Source organism: Polyodon spathula, chromosome 4, assembly GCF_017654505.1.
Source record: "Polyodon spathula isolate WHYD16114869_AA chromosome 4, ASM1765450v1, whole genome shotgun sequence".
Classification (NCBI taxonomy): Eukaryota; Metazoa; Chordata; class Actinopteri; order Acipenseriformes; family Polyodontidae; genus Polyodon; species Polyodon spathula.
This window is the reverse complement of record NC_054537.1, coordinates 84,239,169-84,257,750: the sequence shown is the minus strand read 5'-3', so window position 1 is coordinate 84,257,750 and position 18,582 is coordinate 84,239,169. Positions and strand designations below refer to the sequence as shown.

The 18,582-nt window shown below is 35.7% G+C and overlaps 1 protein-coding gene across 1 annotated transcript; it reads right to left on the bottom strand.

Annotated features, from left to right (window-relative positions):
- Nucleotides 1–84: 84 nt before the first annotated feature.
- LOC121313991 (nibrin-like) lies at nt 85–18,580 on the bottom strand. Its single transcript, XM_041246759.1, is given in 16 exon segments — nt 85–957; nt 3,979–4,028; nt 4,263–4,376; nt 4,853–5,005; nt 5,105–5,194; nt 5,612–6,041; nt 6,371–6,664; nt 7,198–7,327; nt 7,454–7,551; nt 8,197–8,387; nt 10,674–10,791; nt 13,401–13,504; nt 14,450–14,609; nt 14,877–14,932; nt 16,717–16,850; nt 18,311–18,580. Coding segments are annotated over 16 exon segments (2,190 nt in total). The 5' UTR covers nt 18,345–18,580; the 3' UTR covers nt 85–923.
- Between the last annotated feature and the right edge of the window lie 2 nt (nt 18,581–18,582).

Genomic DNA, 18,582 nt, shown 5'->3' with positions numbered 1-18,582 from the left:
ATGTTTGGAAACATTAGCTCTGAAGTTAATGCTTACCAAGGTAAAAATTATACATAAATCTAGCAAAGACAGTAAAACTGCAAGTTTGCATAAATTCAGTTTATTAGTGAAAAGCTTAATTCTCATTTTAGGAAGCATGTAAAATAATTTAAGAAGCTAAGAGTTTACCAAGATTGCTTTGTAACAAGTTATTTTTTTAATGCAAAAAGTCTTTTTGACAAAAATGAAACTGTCATACATTTTTCATTTTTAATGTTACTACAACACGCTAAAAGAAGCAGCAAATATTTGTTTTGTATATATGTTTTTAATTGTTATGATGAACAAATAAAATCTTAAACAAAAAAGTCAATTCTAACATACTTCTTGTACACAATTAATTAGACCCACATTGTGGTCATCGCGGGACCAGTCTAGCTAAAAGCCTTTTATCGCAATCTCTACATGCAACATGAACGCATTTTTCAATTACAACTTTGTGTATATTTGATTTTAGTGTTTGAAACACCTGCCAGCATTGTCTAGGAGAGCACTTTTTTGTCAAAAGGTTTACACTTTTCTGGTGTGATACTAACTATTACTCAATAATTACTCAAGGAAGCTGGTATCGAACTATGCAGAAAAGTCTACTCTCTGAGGTACAGAGGCATCTACCAAAACAAACACCTCCTGTCAGTCAAGTGTGTCTGTTTTGCCCATTATGACTATCATCTACATACAAGGCTAGGATAAAGTCTGATGGGGATATATTAACACATGCTGGGGCTTATCTAGCTGGAAAATGAAGACAATAATGTGTAACACTTTTTTTCAGCCCTTGTGTGTATACAATTGTGACAGTACATTCATTATTTTCCATTAAAAAAAAAAAAAAAATATATATATATATATATCTTTTATGGAAGTGCTGGTCCATTTTGTCTTTATGTTCTTCGTTTTGTTGATTTGGGGTTGTACCTGTATATAACAAAAGGGGTTATAATAAGATATTTAAATTTAAAATAAAAGCATCATTATCCTGAAGGCAACACAAGTTGAATTGCTGGTCTATTTCAGTTAGTTTATTGTAAATCTGACATGAAAATAAATGCATAATATTCCAGTTATTAAAAAAAGGTTTACTGGTCAAAATGTTTTTGTTATTTTAGAGGCAAAATTATTGATTAAAACACCTTTTGTTTTTAAACAGCTGATGGTTTAGGAGGAAAGGTCTTCCCTCCAAATGCAGTAGTGTCAAATGTTTTTACTCTTTGCAAAAACAAAAACACAATATGTTGTTTTTCTTTGAAACTCCAGTGTTATGCTTTCTTCATGCATGAATGGCTGGGAACCATGACTCGATAATCAAACATTTTTGCTTCACTAAAATCAGATGCCATTCACCAGACGTTTTTGGCAGGAAAACGTCACAGCCTTTGAGCCAAATTACATCACCGTCTAACTGGAACTCCAATTGTAAGCTAACACTGTATCCAAGCAACTCTCACTTATCCCCTATAGAACAGATCACATGTACACAGCTAGAAATTTCCCAGCATGTGCTTAAATATATTAGTAGTAGAGGATAAGAGTACAAATAAATCAGTGCAGTGTACATGTCTGCAACATAAAAAGCAACAATTACTGCATTAGCCATTTTCTGAAATGACCTAGGTTTTGATTGCTTAAAACAGAATAAATATTCTTTAGCAATATTTCAGGGCTGACGCTTACTTACACTTTTATTTATGAATGAAATTGAATGTTGCAGCAAATTTGTACTCTCTATTTTTTACTGCCTTGGAAAAATATTATCATTATATATGTATACTGATATACTGAATTGATTTTTAGTTACAACTCCTGTGTTGTACTTCAATTTGAACAAGTGAAATAATTTGATGCGGGTCAAATGTATATGAGTTTCAGAATACTACAATGACTAGGATGTTATTTCTGATATATATATATATATATATATATATATATATATATATATATTTTAACAGTGTGCATAACATGGCACCTTTATCAACGGTTTTATACTGTATTTCCAAACGCCATGCAAGTTTTTCTGCATCCAACTGCATCTTTTCAAATTAGAATGCCCAGTTATAATTCCTTACTGCTCCTACTCTTCACAGGGGCACAGGAAAACTGAAAGTTAGTGTCTGTCCTCCAATCCCCGCCATGCCAATTACCTCCTTACCCCCAAGAGCTCAACAGCAGATGGTAGGGAGCTTCTGGACCCTGAAGGACAAAGGCCAGCTATGCAAGTGTCCGCTCAAGTTCACCGCACAACTGGTTAGCATGGGGTTGATGGATCACCGTGAGGATCCCTGCTGCTTTTCCCTCCCAACCTCTGTGAGTGTCAGGCATATGTGGAGAGTCCCATGGGATCCACAGCCAAGATCAGAAACTTGCCACAGCCTTGACACAGATCTGCACTCACCCAGCACACCACTTCAGAGACACTCAGGGATATGAATTCTGGGGTTTTGATTCTGCCAAATTGCCTAGTCAATCATACAAGCTTTACTACAAAATCATGTTGAGGTTTACATTTTTTTTTTAATGTAAAAAAAAAAAAAAATTAACATACTTCCCCTCTGGAGGAAGAGGTGACTGAAAACTCTTCAAATATCTGCTACATGACAGTCAGCTTCCCTACAAGAGCTGCCACAAGTGATTAAAGATGAACTGAAACGCAGTCCATAGCTGCATGTCCCAGTACCCGGTTTGATTATATGCCCCGATAACTGCGATCTGTGATCAAGTGAGGGATGGATAAACCAGACTGTCTGCCCCAATTCTTTTGTCCACGCTGTCGCTCCACCATATGCGTCTAGCGACAAGTAGCACGTAAAATGGGAAAGACAGCTTAAAAAATACCTTGGGAAATAACTTTGTACAATGGAAATACTGTCCTAATTGAGCCCTACAAACCTCTGTGTGTACACTGTAGCTTACAAAGTTTCCGGCTTGTGTTTGTAGTGTTGAGATGCGGATTGCAGTGGTGCTCCATTTTGTAATCCTATTAATGCACCTTCCCATGGCAAGCAGGTGTAATTAAATGCAATCTAACAAATCTCCGATATACATTTTTTTTATACTGTTTTACATAATGGTAACGGTGCTCATAAATTACCGTGTTTGTTTCTTTGGCTGAAGAGATATTATCAGCTCATCTGGAATCTTGTGCAATTAAATCATACTTAAACTGCTGACGGAAACAATGTAACTAAGTCTTATATCTGGAATGCAAGACGCAACAGACGTGTTGACTCAAAACTTTATTTATGCATTCTACAGTTAGACTGGTGAAAGATAATAGGCTTACTGGAGTTCGTAAGATTATCTTTTTCAGCTTGGTACGGTAACCTTTTCACTTCCTTGTTTGTTTAATTCTTGCACTTTTTGCTGCATTACAGCCCTTCATTAATTATTTTCTTTATTTTAAGTTTCCACTGCATTCTGTTAATGTCACATGTGCAGTACACAGACCTTAAGTGTATTTGCATTTGTTGTTGTTCCTGTTCTAAGTTTCTTAAATGCAACTGTTCATTTTAAGCTACTTTTAATACACAACAGTACTCACACGTGTTTGGTCACAACTGCTGCAAGGAATCGTATCGTCATAAAAGAACTGTCGGTGCGTACCAGTAAAGGTACGTGTACCACAGGTTGAAAACCACTGACACAGAGAACCACTTGTTCCCTTGTGATTTTGGGGTGCAAAATTATCTACGCACCTGTCATTTGAATAACTGGAATAACTGTTTTGAACCAGTTAATAAATCATCAAGTTTCTACTATTTTAGTACACATACAGATGAGTTACCATCTCTACTTGCTTTCCTCATGTTTTCAGAATGTATTAATCTAAAACAGGTTAAAATGTATCTTACAACTTTCTGGCTTGAAGGGTTTTGTGACACAAATGACAGAAGACATGAAACAGAAGGTCTGAGTTTTTACATAGGTTACTGAAAACCATACCTGAACAAATCATCTGCAATGGACTCCTCTCTAGCACACTGGCTCTGCTCCTGCAAAGAAAACAGTATACATTTATTTACAGTATGTTTTATGTTTACGTGCCAGACTCTTTTTTTTTATTTTTTTTACTTTATCACTGGAATAGACTATTTTCAGAGCAATAATATTGAGATTTTACATAATTCTTTTAACACTGGAACCCTGCTGCATGCAAGGTATAATAGGCAACTGGGAAAAAGCTTGAATTGTATTTTTCTTTCCCTGACGCCATGCACAGCACACACCTCAGCTTCCTGCCTCAGCCACTCTTCCAGTTCAGAGTTCTTTTTTGCCTGGTGTGCCACCAAGTCTGAGCCTCCAATGATGTTGGGGAGACCCGCTGCTCCAGGAAAAGGGATCTGCAATGCAAAAGCATCACTGTAAATATGAATTATGATGTTGTAATTTTTACACTGGTTTGATTAATTATTACCATGGGACCTTTTTTATTTTATTTGTATTTATTTATGAACAGCAGAATAATAAATCCTGCTACTTTGATTTTATGAAGCCCACAATACCAGCACCAACACCAATATTGCTGTTGCTTTTATACAAAAGTTATTAATTCTTACAGTAGTAATACAGCAATTCTACTGATATTTATAGATAGCAAAAGTAATATGATTCAGTTGTGTTACATAATTACATTGCATTTATCTATTGTTAACCCTTAACATACTTCAAAATACCAGAGAAATGTCTGAATGTTGTTCATTTAGAATGTCATTGTACAGGGCATGATCATATTATTAGAAACTATTTGTGAGTAAAATCGTGAATCAATCATACAACATGATAGACACCTACCTACTGTGAGACAACCAGGTCTTACCTTTCTGAACTTTTTAAAGTTCTTTACATTTGCTTGGTATGACCTTGCAGCTGGCCGCGCAGGAACGCTAACAACCAAGGACTTGAACTCTGTCACTATGAGGTTGCGTGGGATGTCATCTTTGTCATCACTTTTAAGGAGTAATCCTGAAGGCTGGAACAGACCAAACTGGAATCGTTATATTTCAACAAAGTCACACACAGCACAATGTTACACAAAGCCAAAATAAAATTTATAAAAAACATAACACACATGACTCTCTTTCTTTTGAGACAATGGGATTTTCTCTTTGGCTTCAAATTCCTTTTGTCGTATTTGAACAGCGGTTTCTCTCATAAAATCCTTTGTGGAAACAGAATACAAATATCGTCAATAAATACATACAGTGTAAAAAGCAAGAAAGATGTTAAATCATTTTAATGATCTACAGAAAACATAAAAATAAAGTTGTGCAGAAACTTGGCCTTTTATGTACAATATTCAAGCAGTACCAACTGCAAAATAATCACGTGTAATCCTGTTGCTATGATGGGCTGCCACAACAACAGCTGATTTCACAGAAGGTAATGTCTGGTTGTACAATAAAATACAACTTTTATTACGACACAGTGTTATTCAGTTTATTTGAGAATCAAGACTTTATAGTCTGTCCCATTGTTTTTATTCACATTGAGGAGATGATTAAACTAATAAGAGAATTCTCATGTATCAGCAGACACGAGATGTGCTTACTGCTGGCTTGTTTTCATATTCACTTACAGTTACATCTTGCACTGCTTCAGCAGCAGGTTCTATCCGTTTCTTCTTGCTGACGTTCTGTGGTTCTTCCTGGTCCTGCTCCATGGGCTGAGACATGATGTCTTCAAGGTCCTCAATCCCTGCTACTGTCTCGGCAAACAACTCATCCAAGTCCTTTCTCTTCCTGGGTGCTGCCCTCGGGCTGGAATCCCCAGAGCCACGGGTCAGCTCTGTCTTTCTGGTACTGACCATCCCAGAGTGTTCTCCCACTGTGATGCTTTTTGTTAGAGAGGTTTCCACAGGAAACTGGATCTGCGACTGTCTTTTCTCAGCTGTTGGCCTGGTCTGGCTTTTTTGAGGCATTGGGCATGTTGGTACTTTGTTTTGGTTTTCGTCTGTTCTTGCTTGTTTGGCCTGACACAAGTCAACTGTTTCATTTTCTTCTCTTTCCCTGCAACAAAATGGAAATCAATACCAATATATACAATAGTGTAATATGTGTATGCATAATTTGATAAATTGCCACATTTTTTTGGACTTACTTCTGCATAATTTATAAACCGTCAGGACTGATGAATCTGGGTTCCAATGCAATACACAGAAGTAGCATAACACTCAGATAACAATCAGTTCCTATTTTACATAAAAAGGCTAGAGGAGGCATTTTTAGTTTGATACAAATTATGATCAGTATTCCGAACAAATCACTGATCTGATCCCACCGGTCTGTTCCCAACTTGTTCATATTGGTGAGAGCCTACTGTCTTCTTTCTCGCTCACCTTTTTTTACTCAGTGGCTGAAAGTAATTTGCCAGGGAATTTGACTGTTGCTGTGAAGGAGATTTTTTATTTCCGCTGGTCACAGTGGTGTTGCTTGGAGATGACTTATTCTTATTGCCCAGTTTAGTTGAAGGTCTTGTCTTCTCTCTCTCGTCCACAGTGCTGAACAATGTTGCTGCTGTCTCTGCCACTATGCACGTGCCAGTAAATGTCTCCTTCACCCGGGATTGTCCGCGGCCTCTTAAGTCTTTTTCTGGCGTTTCATTTACTTGCCTAACACCAATGGTTTCCATTCTATAGACAAAGAAAAGCATGAAGTCTGAACAGGAGTCTCATCGTCACCATGCTCAATTATCAACAGTGTTTAAATTGTATTGAAATGTTTTAGTGGTCCATAAAGATACCTATACTACCATAAATCAATGGGCATCACAGCTAAAATAGTGACTTGCAGAAGGTAAAAAAATAAAATAAAAAAAATAATAAAAAAATACATATACATAAATTCCTTAAAATACATCAATTAATATAATAAAATGGGAACAATGGCTGCTGTTTTGAGCTGTTGCAAGATGTTTTCAATGGTTTTGAGTCCCCTAAATTATGAAAACAAATGAATAATGAATGCACAGCAAAACATGAATTTCAGATTTGCAAGGTGTTGCCCTAATTCTATTAATCTTAATTAACAAATCACATTTTTCCCTTTTAAAGTGTGCATGATGGCCTTTGTTTATGCATGAAATATGTATTTATATATATATATATATATATATTATATATATATATATTATAACTATATATGTACGTCAAGACTCTGAGACCACTGGACCATGTGCAACACTTCTGTACATGGTGCATAAGCTGTGATGTTTAACATCGCTGCAGGCATTATAGTTTCATCTACTGCTATGCTCTGGGAAAGTGTTGCACCAGGAATGGCTGTTTTGGATGTTTCTATAAAATAAAATAATGAACAATTATTGCAATATTATTACTCAATCACTAGCTTATGGTATGCAAAGAAATGCAATACTTCTAAACACAAACACATTTGAACAGCCAATTTAGAAATATTCCAACCTGTATCCGTTTGACAGAGTGGATTGCAGTATGTATCTGTTGACATGTAAATGACCGCTAGCCCAATTTCTGCTTCCGATATGAGCCTTAGACCTTTTCTGTTTGAAACACAAGTAAATAAATTAGCTGCAGTACTTGATGGCAAACTCATTCTACAGTTTAACTGAAAGTTGAGGGGCCAAACAGAGACAACATTGTGTGTTGCTTCTGTCCTAATGTATAACACTTAAATAAATAAATAAACAAACAAATAAAGAAATAAATGCAATGAATTTATTCCCATTTTTTCCCCACCGTTATTCTCAATTCAACTGTTCCTGCTGTAAAACACAGTAACGAGTCACCTGTCACTCTAAATTAAAGAGAATATTGGGTCAATCTACCAGTCTTTCTCACAGTTTACGTCAGACCAGGAACATACCTAATAAGGTCAACAACCTTTACTCAAGGTACATAGCTGAACTGTATACTACAACAAGGAGGTTGGGAGACAAATGCAGGCCATATCACATAAGCAATCAGCATTACACTCACAATCTGTTACCTTGAATTATGGTATAATAAGCGTAGGGTGACAATACGTTTGTCTGCGATTGTAATAATGATGTGATTTCATCACTGTCCCTGAGAAATAAATCCAAGTCCAAGAAAACAGTAAACTCCTAGTTTAAGTATACATTAGTTATGAAAACCATTGAAATAGAATTGCACTGTAATGTTGCTATCTAAGCATACTACTGTACCTCTGTACAATCTGTGTTACAGAATCAATCCACTTCTTTAATGACGTAGAGACAAGCATCTGAGAGTTTGCCATTCCCACATCAATAACACAGCTTCCTGCTGACTCCAGTAAAGATGTATTCAAAATGCCCTCATCAAGAAGTTTGGCCTCTCCTCCCCCCAGAACCACTGCTGAACTCAGTCTTTTGTGCTGGAAACAAATTGGACAGATCAGGGTGGTGCATTTCAGAAGCTTCTCTAATACTGAAATACTGCATCATCAAATGGCATTATACAAAAAAAGTTATATAGTTTAGTTTATGAAAATCCTTCAAATGCAATGCGATGGATAAACTGCTGCATCCTTGTGCCTTTGCTGTAGGTGACACAGAGAGATTGCAGCTAGACAACTGAAGTGAGTTTGAAGAACAACACACAAAGTACAAAGAAGATACAGCAACTTCATCTACAGCACTGTCTTAGAAATATCTTCATATTGAAGTATATAGGCTGCCCTTTGAATCAGAGATATTATGGGGCAAGTTCAGCATGGAAAAGGAGGTCTTGGTCTCAGTTCTGCTCCTCTTACATGGCACAAGGCAACCCCAGTTCAAAGGAGGAAGCTGGTAGTCAATGAGGTACAAAAGCAGGAGGAGAGGATCAGATGTGTAAAGGCTGTTTCCCAGGCCGAGCAGGGAGAATGGATGAGATGGGAGAGTGTGGAACAACGCAAGATCGGCTGGCAAGACCTGTGGACAATGGAACAGAGCAGGACTAGTTTCCTTATCAGATCAACATATCACGTTCTCCCATCACCACAGAACCTAAACCTCTGGGTGGGTGAGGATGCCTCATGTCTTTTGTGTTCATCACCTGTAACATTAAGTCACATTTTGACAGGAAGTAAGGTGGGTCTTAGCCAAGGACAGTTTACTTGGCGCCACGACCAGATACTGCGATGTTTGGCCTTAGCATTGGAAGACAAGCGTAACCAATAAGTTGCCACCAGTTCTATCAAAGCATTAAACACAAAAGACAATATTCCTCCATCCAGGAGAGCAACCACCAAGAAAAGGTGTTAAAACCAAGCCTCGCCCAGGACAACTGGAAGCTGCTAGAGACTGGAAGATGCTGGCAGATGTTGGTCAACGGCTTATTTTTCCACCTGAGATTGCCACCACTAACCTTCAACCAGACATTGTCTTGTGGTCTGGTTAACAGTGCCATGGGAGGATGCTGTAAATGAGGCTTATGAGAGAAAGAAACTTTGGTATGCTCAACTAGCTGCTGAAGCGGAACAGCGAGGATGGAGAGTCCAAGTTTACTCAGTGGAGACGGGTTGTCGAGGATTTGTAGCATACTCTACAACCCGGGTTCAGTGGCCAAGAGTTGCGTCGCACAGTAAAGAACTTATCTGAAGCAGCAGAAAGGAGCAGCAACTGGCTGTGGTTGAGACGGAAAGATTCTGGATGGGGATCTCAAGCACAACAGAAATAAAGCAACGCTGATGTACAGGTAAGTAAGCTGGGCTCGGCTGGGCTGAGTGGGGGGTGGGGGGGGGGGGGTGATGCTGGGATGCCAGAATCACTGTTGAGCCCTCTTGAGGTGTCGTGGGCTAGTCAATGAAACACCGAGGATGGAAGGTGCCCACTTGAAGACCCCAGAGATGTACCCTACTTAGCTCAATCCAGACGGTTGTCATGCTGATGCGCTGGGGAGACCACACTGGGTTGATCCCTGGAGCCAGCATCACAGCCTTTATGTGTGCTGATGCACTGGGGAGGCAAACTAAGCTGATCCCTGGATCCAGCATTACACTTCAGCCATCAACACCAGACAGAAGAATATCTACATCATCAGATGGAAAGCAACACAAATGGACGGAGATGCAGATGGATCACATTAGTTTACTGTAAAGCTACATCTTAGTTGGTGCTTGTTTTGGCGAGAGCCGACTTCAAATCAGCATGAAGTTCAACATTTACTATCATGTAATGGAAATCAATGATGTTCTCTTAATGTAAAAAAAAAAGTTACAGTAAAAACTAAAACAGGACTACCACCAACCTAATTGCTTTGGGAGTGTTTCTGTATGTTTAATTGTTTAGTTTTTCCTAAAGTAATACTGCAGGACATCCAGACACATCTGAAAATAGTTTTTAATAAGTAATATGCTCTCTTTGGCAAAATGGATACCTGTTGGGAAGCAAATGTTCCCATTTTGCAAACTTGGACAGATGGCAGGTAAATAAAATATGAATAAAATCATAAAACAGTGTAAGAAGCCACCACATGCACTACCGCTTCAGGGTGACAGGACTATTTATGCTACAATAAAATAAATAAATACAATAAAAAAAATTTAAAAAAATTATATATATATAATTTGGATATATAATTTGCTTTATTTGGAAGAGCAGACAAGGCAATAAATGGTTTGTGAGATTATGTCCTAATTGGTTTAAAAAACAACAACAACAACAAAAAAAATGTGTACCTGTTTGGCATTTAAGAAAAAGAAGGTCTTCCCTCTAAACACAGTTCTACGGACTGGCCTTGCATTTAGATCTAGGTCTCCTGAACTTATACTGGGCTCATCAACTGGAGGGTGAAAACTGTGACAGACAAAGCCTTGTTACTGTATGTCATAGCTCTTGCCTTAATTTTATTGCAGGGCAAGAATCAACACATAATAACACTGATCGTCATTTGCAATAGTTATTTATGAAACAATAATAATAATAATAATAATAATAATAATAATAATAATAATAATAATAATAATAATAATAATAATAATAATACTTTGTTTTTCAAAGTATTCCCTAGAGCAGTGGTTCTCAAGATCCAGTCCAGTCCAGCTTTTTTACTCCAAGCAGGTTCTAATATAGTTAACTGAAGCTGCTAAGAGGCAATTAACTAATTTATGACCTGCTTGAAATTAGGGATTAAACAATTTTTCGATAGTATGATATATTGTGATAAGGAATATTCGTGATAATCGTCTTATGAACATTTTTTAATTAATAATCGTAGCAAACGATAGTCACATACTCACTAGACGTGGCTGAAAGCAGAACAGATGCTTTTCTCTCCAAATAAGGGTAAAATCATTAGTGTGTACTTTGACTACAAAAATATATATAGCTGGGAAATACCACATGATGTACATCCAATCCACAGAATGTACCAAAAACACAACAAAAACAGGAACAACTTCAAAACACGCCCTTCCGTACTTACCACCCAATGGAGTTAAAACGACGTCAGCAGTCAACAAGGTAACTTTAATAACATACTTTTTTTCCGCCCCAGTGTGGCACCCTCCCTATACTGTCCTCCGTTCCACCTTCAATTATCAGTATATAATTTCAATACGTCCATTAAAATGTAGACGTTATAGGCTATTATGCCACCAGAAAAACAGGCTACCTCAGGTAAAGTTGATAATGGTATTGAAATGTGTTTTCTTAATTTTTTTTTTTCTTAAATTTCTTAAACGAAATAAGATTGAGAAAAAAAAGGAATACGCATAAAGACCATCATGCCCATACTGCTCTATTCCACACTTACAGGTTGTATAGTACAAAATTATGTATTTATTTTGCAGACTATTTGAAAAAGAACTGAGAATACTTAGCAGTATATGTGTGTGCCTTACAGAAAGCAAGTACTTTAGATGTATTGAAAGAAATACAGATGCTTCATATATTTTGTAATTATGTACTGTTTCTAAGTAGATTTAAATAAATAAAAGGTGTAAATAAAGCATAAGGAGGAAAAAAGCTTGCAGTCCCATTTTGACTGATGCCGCTTATTAGCAACCTCTCGGTTCCCAGCAAGAAGTTGTTATTAACCGAATGCTGTTATTAAGTGAAAAGCCATATTTTCAAGTGCATGTATATGGAAAAACGATGTATACTATAGTTGTAGAAACAGTGCACTAAAATACACATCTTGGTTCATTACAGTGTTAAAAAATAAACACGAAAATCACCAAATATCAGAACAAACCGTTTACTAATACTACAAGGATGTGTAAAACAAAAAGTATACAACGTACTGTATTGTACACATAGTACTACAACAATGTACTATCAATATCTTTAAAAACAGTAAGCACTCTTGGTATACAGGACTTATATGCAATACAGAAGTATCACCTTAAAAGAAGTAGTTGTCCAATGTTGTTTGTTTTTTTATGATTCGCCACCTCCAGCTGTAAATCACTTTCAGTTTTACATGCAGCTTCGTAGCCGATTTCAAAATGCAGGATACAACAGATTTTGCAATGCCAAACTTTTCTGCTATCCATACATGTTTAGCACCGGGTTCACGTAGTGCCTCCAAAATCAGAACTTTATCGGCTACAGAAAGGTCTACACGTTTTGAAGCCATGATGACAGATGACAATCAGACTCAATAAATGTACAGCTGCGGTATGAAAACATATACGTAATAGACACTGCAATGTGTGCGCCTGATGTATTTATGTGCGTGCCGTAGCCACTGAAATTGTAAAAAAAAGTTGTCATTAAGCGGCAGAGTTGCTAATATCCGAAATCCATTAACATTAAAGTCTATGGGATGCCACTGGTTACCGTGAAAATGTTGTTAATAACTGAAAGTTGTCTTTATCAGGGTTACTAGTAACCAGCATCTACTGTATTAATAATGGTAATATAAGTGCAATTTTATTAAAATTATTTTTCTGCCACCTGTGTGCTGGTAATTTGTTTCATTCTTGCTAGAATCTTGCTCTTTTTTAAAGTCTGGAGCTTCCTTGTGTTGCAGACCATATCCCACAGAGAAAAAAAGACATAACTTGTTATTTTTTTTCTTTTTATTCAGTTAAAAAAAGTAACTGAAAAATAACAGTAATAATCATTGTATCATGAAAGAGTGGGCTCACAACTGTTCATGTTGTGGAAATGCACTATTGTGTCATCTCTACTTGGAATAAAGACCAGGACTGGAATGGATCTTGAGGGCCAGAGTTGAGTACCACTGAACTCAAGTAAAATACAGTACGAAAACAATGACCCATTCAGGATATTTCTGTATTACGGCATATTACATTTTATCAGGATTTGGATATTAAAAAAAAAAAAAACAAATCCACACAACAATGTATGTAACTCACATTTAAAGGGTTTACATGCCGCTTTTAAAGCAAAGTATGGAATTTCAATTTCTATAACAATAACTGAACATAAAATAGTACCCATCAGTCTTTGGTGAGCGCTGTCTTAACTGCACAGCTTTTAGGAGTTCAGTAAAATATTCAGGCTTCACAATTGGCCGGCAGCAAATCAAGGCACAGATGGACTGAAACAAGGAAAAATACTGTTTTAACCCACATACAAAAAAAAAACAACTGTTCAACTACCTGCATTATTCTCCTTATTTTAAGCCCTAAAATTAATTTTCTTACAAATTATCACTGATGCCTGTATATTTATGCTAAAGATTGTTTGCTTTAGAAATTAAATGCAACTCCCTGGGACAGTATTTCTTACCGTTTCAGTCTATAGTCTACCAGACGTTAAGCAGCATGCATCAGAGATGGGAAGAGAGTACATCAAGGAATTGCTATAATTTTTTGTGCATTTCTATTGGAAGTTTTTAAAGCTTTCCTAATTGAAGGGCGTCACATAAAAGTTCATGAGCACACGGTCTCCATGATAAATTGTGGGCTGGAAAACTACAGATTATTCAAAACATAGATTTGACAGTTTGAACAGAAATTAGGTGGTGGTGTCAGCTTTGTAAAATTACAGTCACAAACAGTTGAGTACCGATTACGAAGCTTATGTCGATAACCGTTAGTTCTTTAGCACCTGGAAACCAAAAAGTCACATGACCACAATATGGCAGCCAGAACACATATTTTGCCCAAGGAAGTTTCATAATGAAATTATAAATATTAAAACATATGAGCTCCCCTTTCACAAGGCTGTGCACCTATTAAAAACAATACAAAACTAAATACCTGCAAAATGAAAAGTAAAAAATGATCTTGGATAAATCCTGTAACCGAAGCTTTGTCCCAAACTTTGTACACGAGTGAATTTTTGTTTTCATTTCAAGAGCAAAATATTTTAGGACATTCACAAATTTGTACACAGCTCCAACTGCAACTCCCTGGAATTTTACACTTCACTTAAACTACAGCAAACAAATTTGTTGCAGATAAGTAAACTCATGGCAACATATTTTTTGCAGTAGTAAAGAAAGTGTGCCAAAAACAAATTCAGATTTAGTTTCACTTACCTTAATTGTAACTTTCATTGATGGCATGACTAAGTGAGTACAGTCCTGTGTCCAGTTGTTAACAACACAACCCCCAAGCTGCTGGACTGATTGGTTGAGTGTGATCTTCCCCTGACCATCCAGGCAGGACGAACAGACAATCAGAGACTCGTATTCTACTCTGCAGGGAGGAAAACATATTATACTTTTATACTTTAATAGGAATGAGAAATGACTAGTGTTTGGGGTTTGGGGAGGGGGGGATTATTTGCGTAATAACTCAAAAGTATCCAACAATCTACCAGATCTAACTTGTAACATTAATTATATAATATATCATATAGATATAATATCTATCATATATTATATATATATATATACACACACACACACACACACACACACACACACAACCAGACAGACAGACAGACAGCATGTATGGACTCACCGAAATTTGCTATGGAAGACTCCAAAGGTTTACCTGTCTCCAGGGCCGACAATAACCTTGGAGTGTTACAATAAGCGCTCCTCGAGGAGAAAGTGCTCCAAGGTATCGAAGTGTCCTTTAGTGTTAATCACAGGTACGTGTTGACAACTTCGCTCTTAAGCGAAAAAATAAATAAAATATATATATATATATATATATATATATATATATATATATATATATATATCCTAGTAACGTTAAAACAAATTTTTACATCCAAAAAACAGTGTGAAAAAAATATTGACTAGCTAATATTTGATGACAATACTGGCAGATAAAATATTAAAATTAATGACTCTGTTGAACCCACTTTACTTTTTCATTGAGCAGCATTTCCCTGGTATTGCCTCCATATATATCTACAACTTGTAATCCAGGACTGGCAGCGCCAGCCTTAGGCTGTGCGGGCCCTAAGCGGTGAAGATCAAGTGTGAGGTCCAGAACATCAAGTGAATGCTACAGTAGCAACCGTACCTTAAAGTTAGCATATAGGTTATATAGTTAGCATATAGGTTATATAGTTAGCATATCACATAATCATATGCACCGTTTATTTAAGATACAGTAAATAATATTAATGATATTAAAATGTTAATGAATACTTCCAGTCCACTTCAAACATACTATGTATTAACTTTTTCTAAAATGACCATGTCCTAATGGGCTTATTGAAAAATACTTTAATGCCCAGACTGACAGGTCAGAAGTGAGAATAACCAGGCAGAAATAAATAATTAATTAAACAAACAAATAATAATAATAACAAGAACAAAATCCTTCTTTGACACTTGACTTTCTGTGTACCATGCCACTGCCATATATTGATATATATTTTCTTAATTACAAAAGAACATACATTACAAAGATATTTTCCTAACTTTAGCAGCAGCAAAGTCCTTTGTCAAATCTGAGTATTTAAAATTATTGGCAACTTTGCTGTCATTTGTCAGTATGGCTAAATTTGACAAACTTTGAGTCGTCGTTGAGCGCAAACACATTTTGATCAAATCCCGCCCCCTTCAATTAGTTTTTAGTGTGCTGTGTTACAGTAAATATTTTTAACAAAATGTACCCCATATCTAATCGCACACATATTTCTAATATTTTGTAAAACAAACAAAAATAAAATCTCTCTCATCCATGGCAAGACTCACAGCAGCCTGTAATATTATTTAATTTTTTTCACAAATAAATAATATTCGTAAACATGTACTTAAAAAGAGGGTATTTTTGATGTGGGTAGATGTAGTTTAATTGTCATTATTATTACTATATTATTGCATTCAGAAATAGGGTATTTTACTGGGTAAGAAAAAAAAAATCTAATTCACAAAATAATGAACTGTATTAGAAACAATTGTGTATACATATATAAAATAATCTCCACACACCAAAATTGCAATATGTTAAGAATCCTGAGACGGCTGATCTGAGTAGCCCAAATGTTCGACATATTAATGAAACAATACAATAGCTCAAGAATTCACTGAATTGTATTAATGGATTTGATTTACATTAGCTGTAACAACTGATTTGGTTTCAAAATAAATCTGTGATTATATGCATCTAACCAAAGCATGAGTATTTTTTTAATCAACAACTTACTATTCATGAGATGAGATAACATAACATAAAAATAACTCGTGGAAATGTAGTTACATGAGTGGTATAAACACAGAATATTATATACCCTAGTACTTATCACAGCATTATACAAGTTATTACACCGACAGATAAGTGCTGAAACACACCAATTATGAAATGAATATTGTTATTAAGGAGTACACAATTCAGTATTCACCTGGACAGCAGCAGGGGTGTTAACTGTCAGATGAGCATGCACTCGACTAATGGACTGGTCACTCTGAAGTAGGATTGGACAATTTTTACGGCCAACCACATAGTCCACCCCCACTTTTAAATAATAGGGCTCGCCTGTAAGGAAAACAAACAACAAAACAGAGTGAAAAACAGATTTTAGATGTATTCATATATTATTATTATTATTATTTATTTTATTAGTATATGCCCTTTTCCAGGATGACTTACAGTTGTTACAAAATATCACAATACAATGTATCACATTGCAAAATCTCACATTACACAATATCACATGACAGACATGAGCAGTTAAAGTACTAAAAATCAGTCGACAGTAAGATCAACTTCTAATAACAGCAAAACAAAGGATACAGTAAATAATTACACTTAAGAGCGAATTGGGCTAAGAGCAGTTAAACTTATAGTAAAAATATTTGCTTAGAAGAATAAAATGCATAATGAATAACTTGACAAGGCATCTGGATGAAAGCGATATTGACGAGTATAGATTCACAACATTGTAAAGTCTGTTTTAAGAAAGTTTACTGCTTTGAAAAAAAATTTATTAGTTTGATCCAATTTTTCAAAGCATTTACTTTTTTAATAAAACACTACAAAAAAACAATTGAGATTGTATATATTATATATATATATATAAATATATATATATATTATATATATATATATATATATATATATATATATATATATACATATATACATACACACATATATCACACACTATCATATGGGGAGAAAAAAAACTAGGGCTGTGTTCACTAAAATTTAAGGAGTGTTTTAAGGATTTAGGGGTGTGTTTAATATATATATATATATATATATATATATATATATATACACACACACATATATACATACACACATATATATATATATATGTGTGTGTGTGTGTGTGTGTATATATATATATATATATATATATATATATATATATATATATAATACGGGGGGACACCTTACCCCTTTTGTTTTTTAAAACACTCCTTAAATTTTAGTGAACACAGCCCTAGTTTTTTTTCTCCCCATATGATAGTGATTGGATATCCAGAACATGTGGAAGTCTTTTTGTAGACTTTATGAGCCCCCTTTATGTCATGTGATCCACTTGGCTTACACAAGACAGCCTGTGCAACTATTCAGCAACAACAATGATATTAATAACAGAAGGATCTCATTAACTTCATAAGGGGCATGATGTGTCTTTGCAAATTACTTTTCCCTCACTGCAGTGGTTGCATTGCTAAACATGTCAATCGAAATCGCATCAGTGCTCCTGGAATTGCTAAGAAAACCACCTCTGCACTTGTAAACATCATAGCCACTGTTGTATCTGCAGGTGCCTGTTCTTGGCTGATAATAAACAAACAGATCTACAAAACCTCTAAAGAACAACATAACACTGCAGACTTGACAATCTGTGTTATCAGATATGAAATAACCTCAATGCTTTTTTGAATGGTTAATGCATGCTGTTTAAGTTACACACAGGTACACCTGCAATAAGAGACGAGGCCAAGATTAATCAGCCGGTTAATATTTTCTCATACTAGTACCTCCATCAGCGGCCAAAGGAATCAATTTCCACATTTCTTGCACAGGAAGTCAGTCAGATTTGCCAAATTAAATATACTCATATAACCCACATAGTTTTATATGTCTATATTTTGCTCTGCTAAACTAATTGCTCCTTCACCGATATTTTAATTTAATAATACTAAATTTAGTAATATGTTGCGAGCGGCAGTAATTTTGCCACGAGTTTTTATTTTTATTTTTTTTAATTCTATCCGCTAGGCGCCTGGCTTCCTCCTTCCTGTGGACTCTA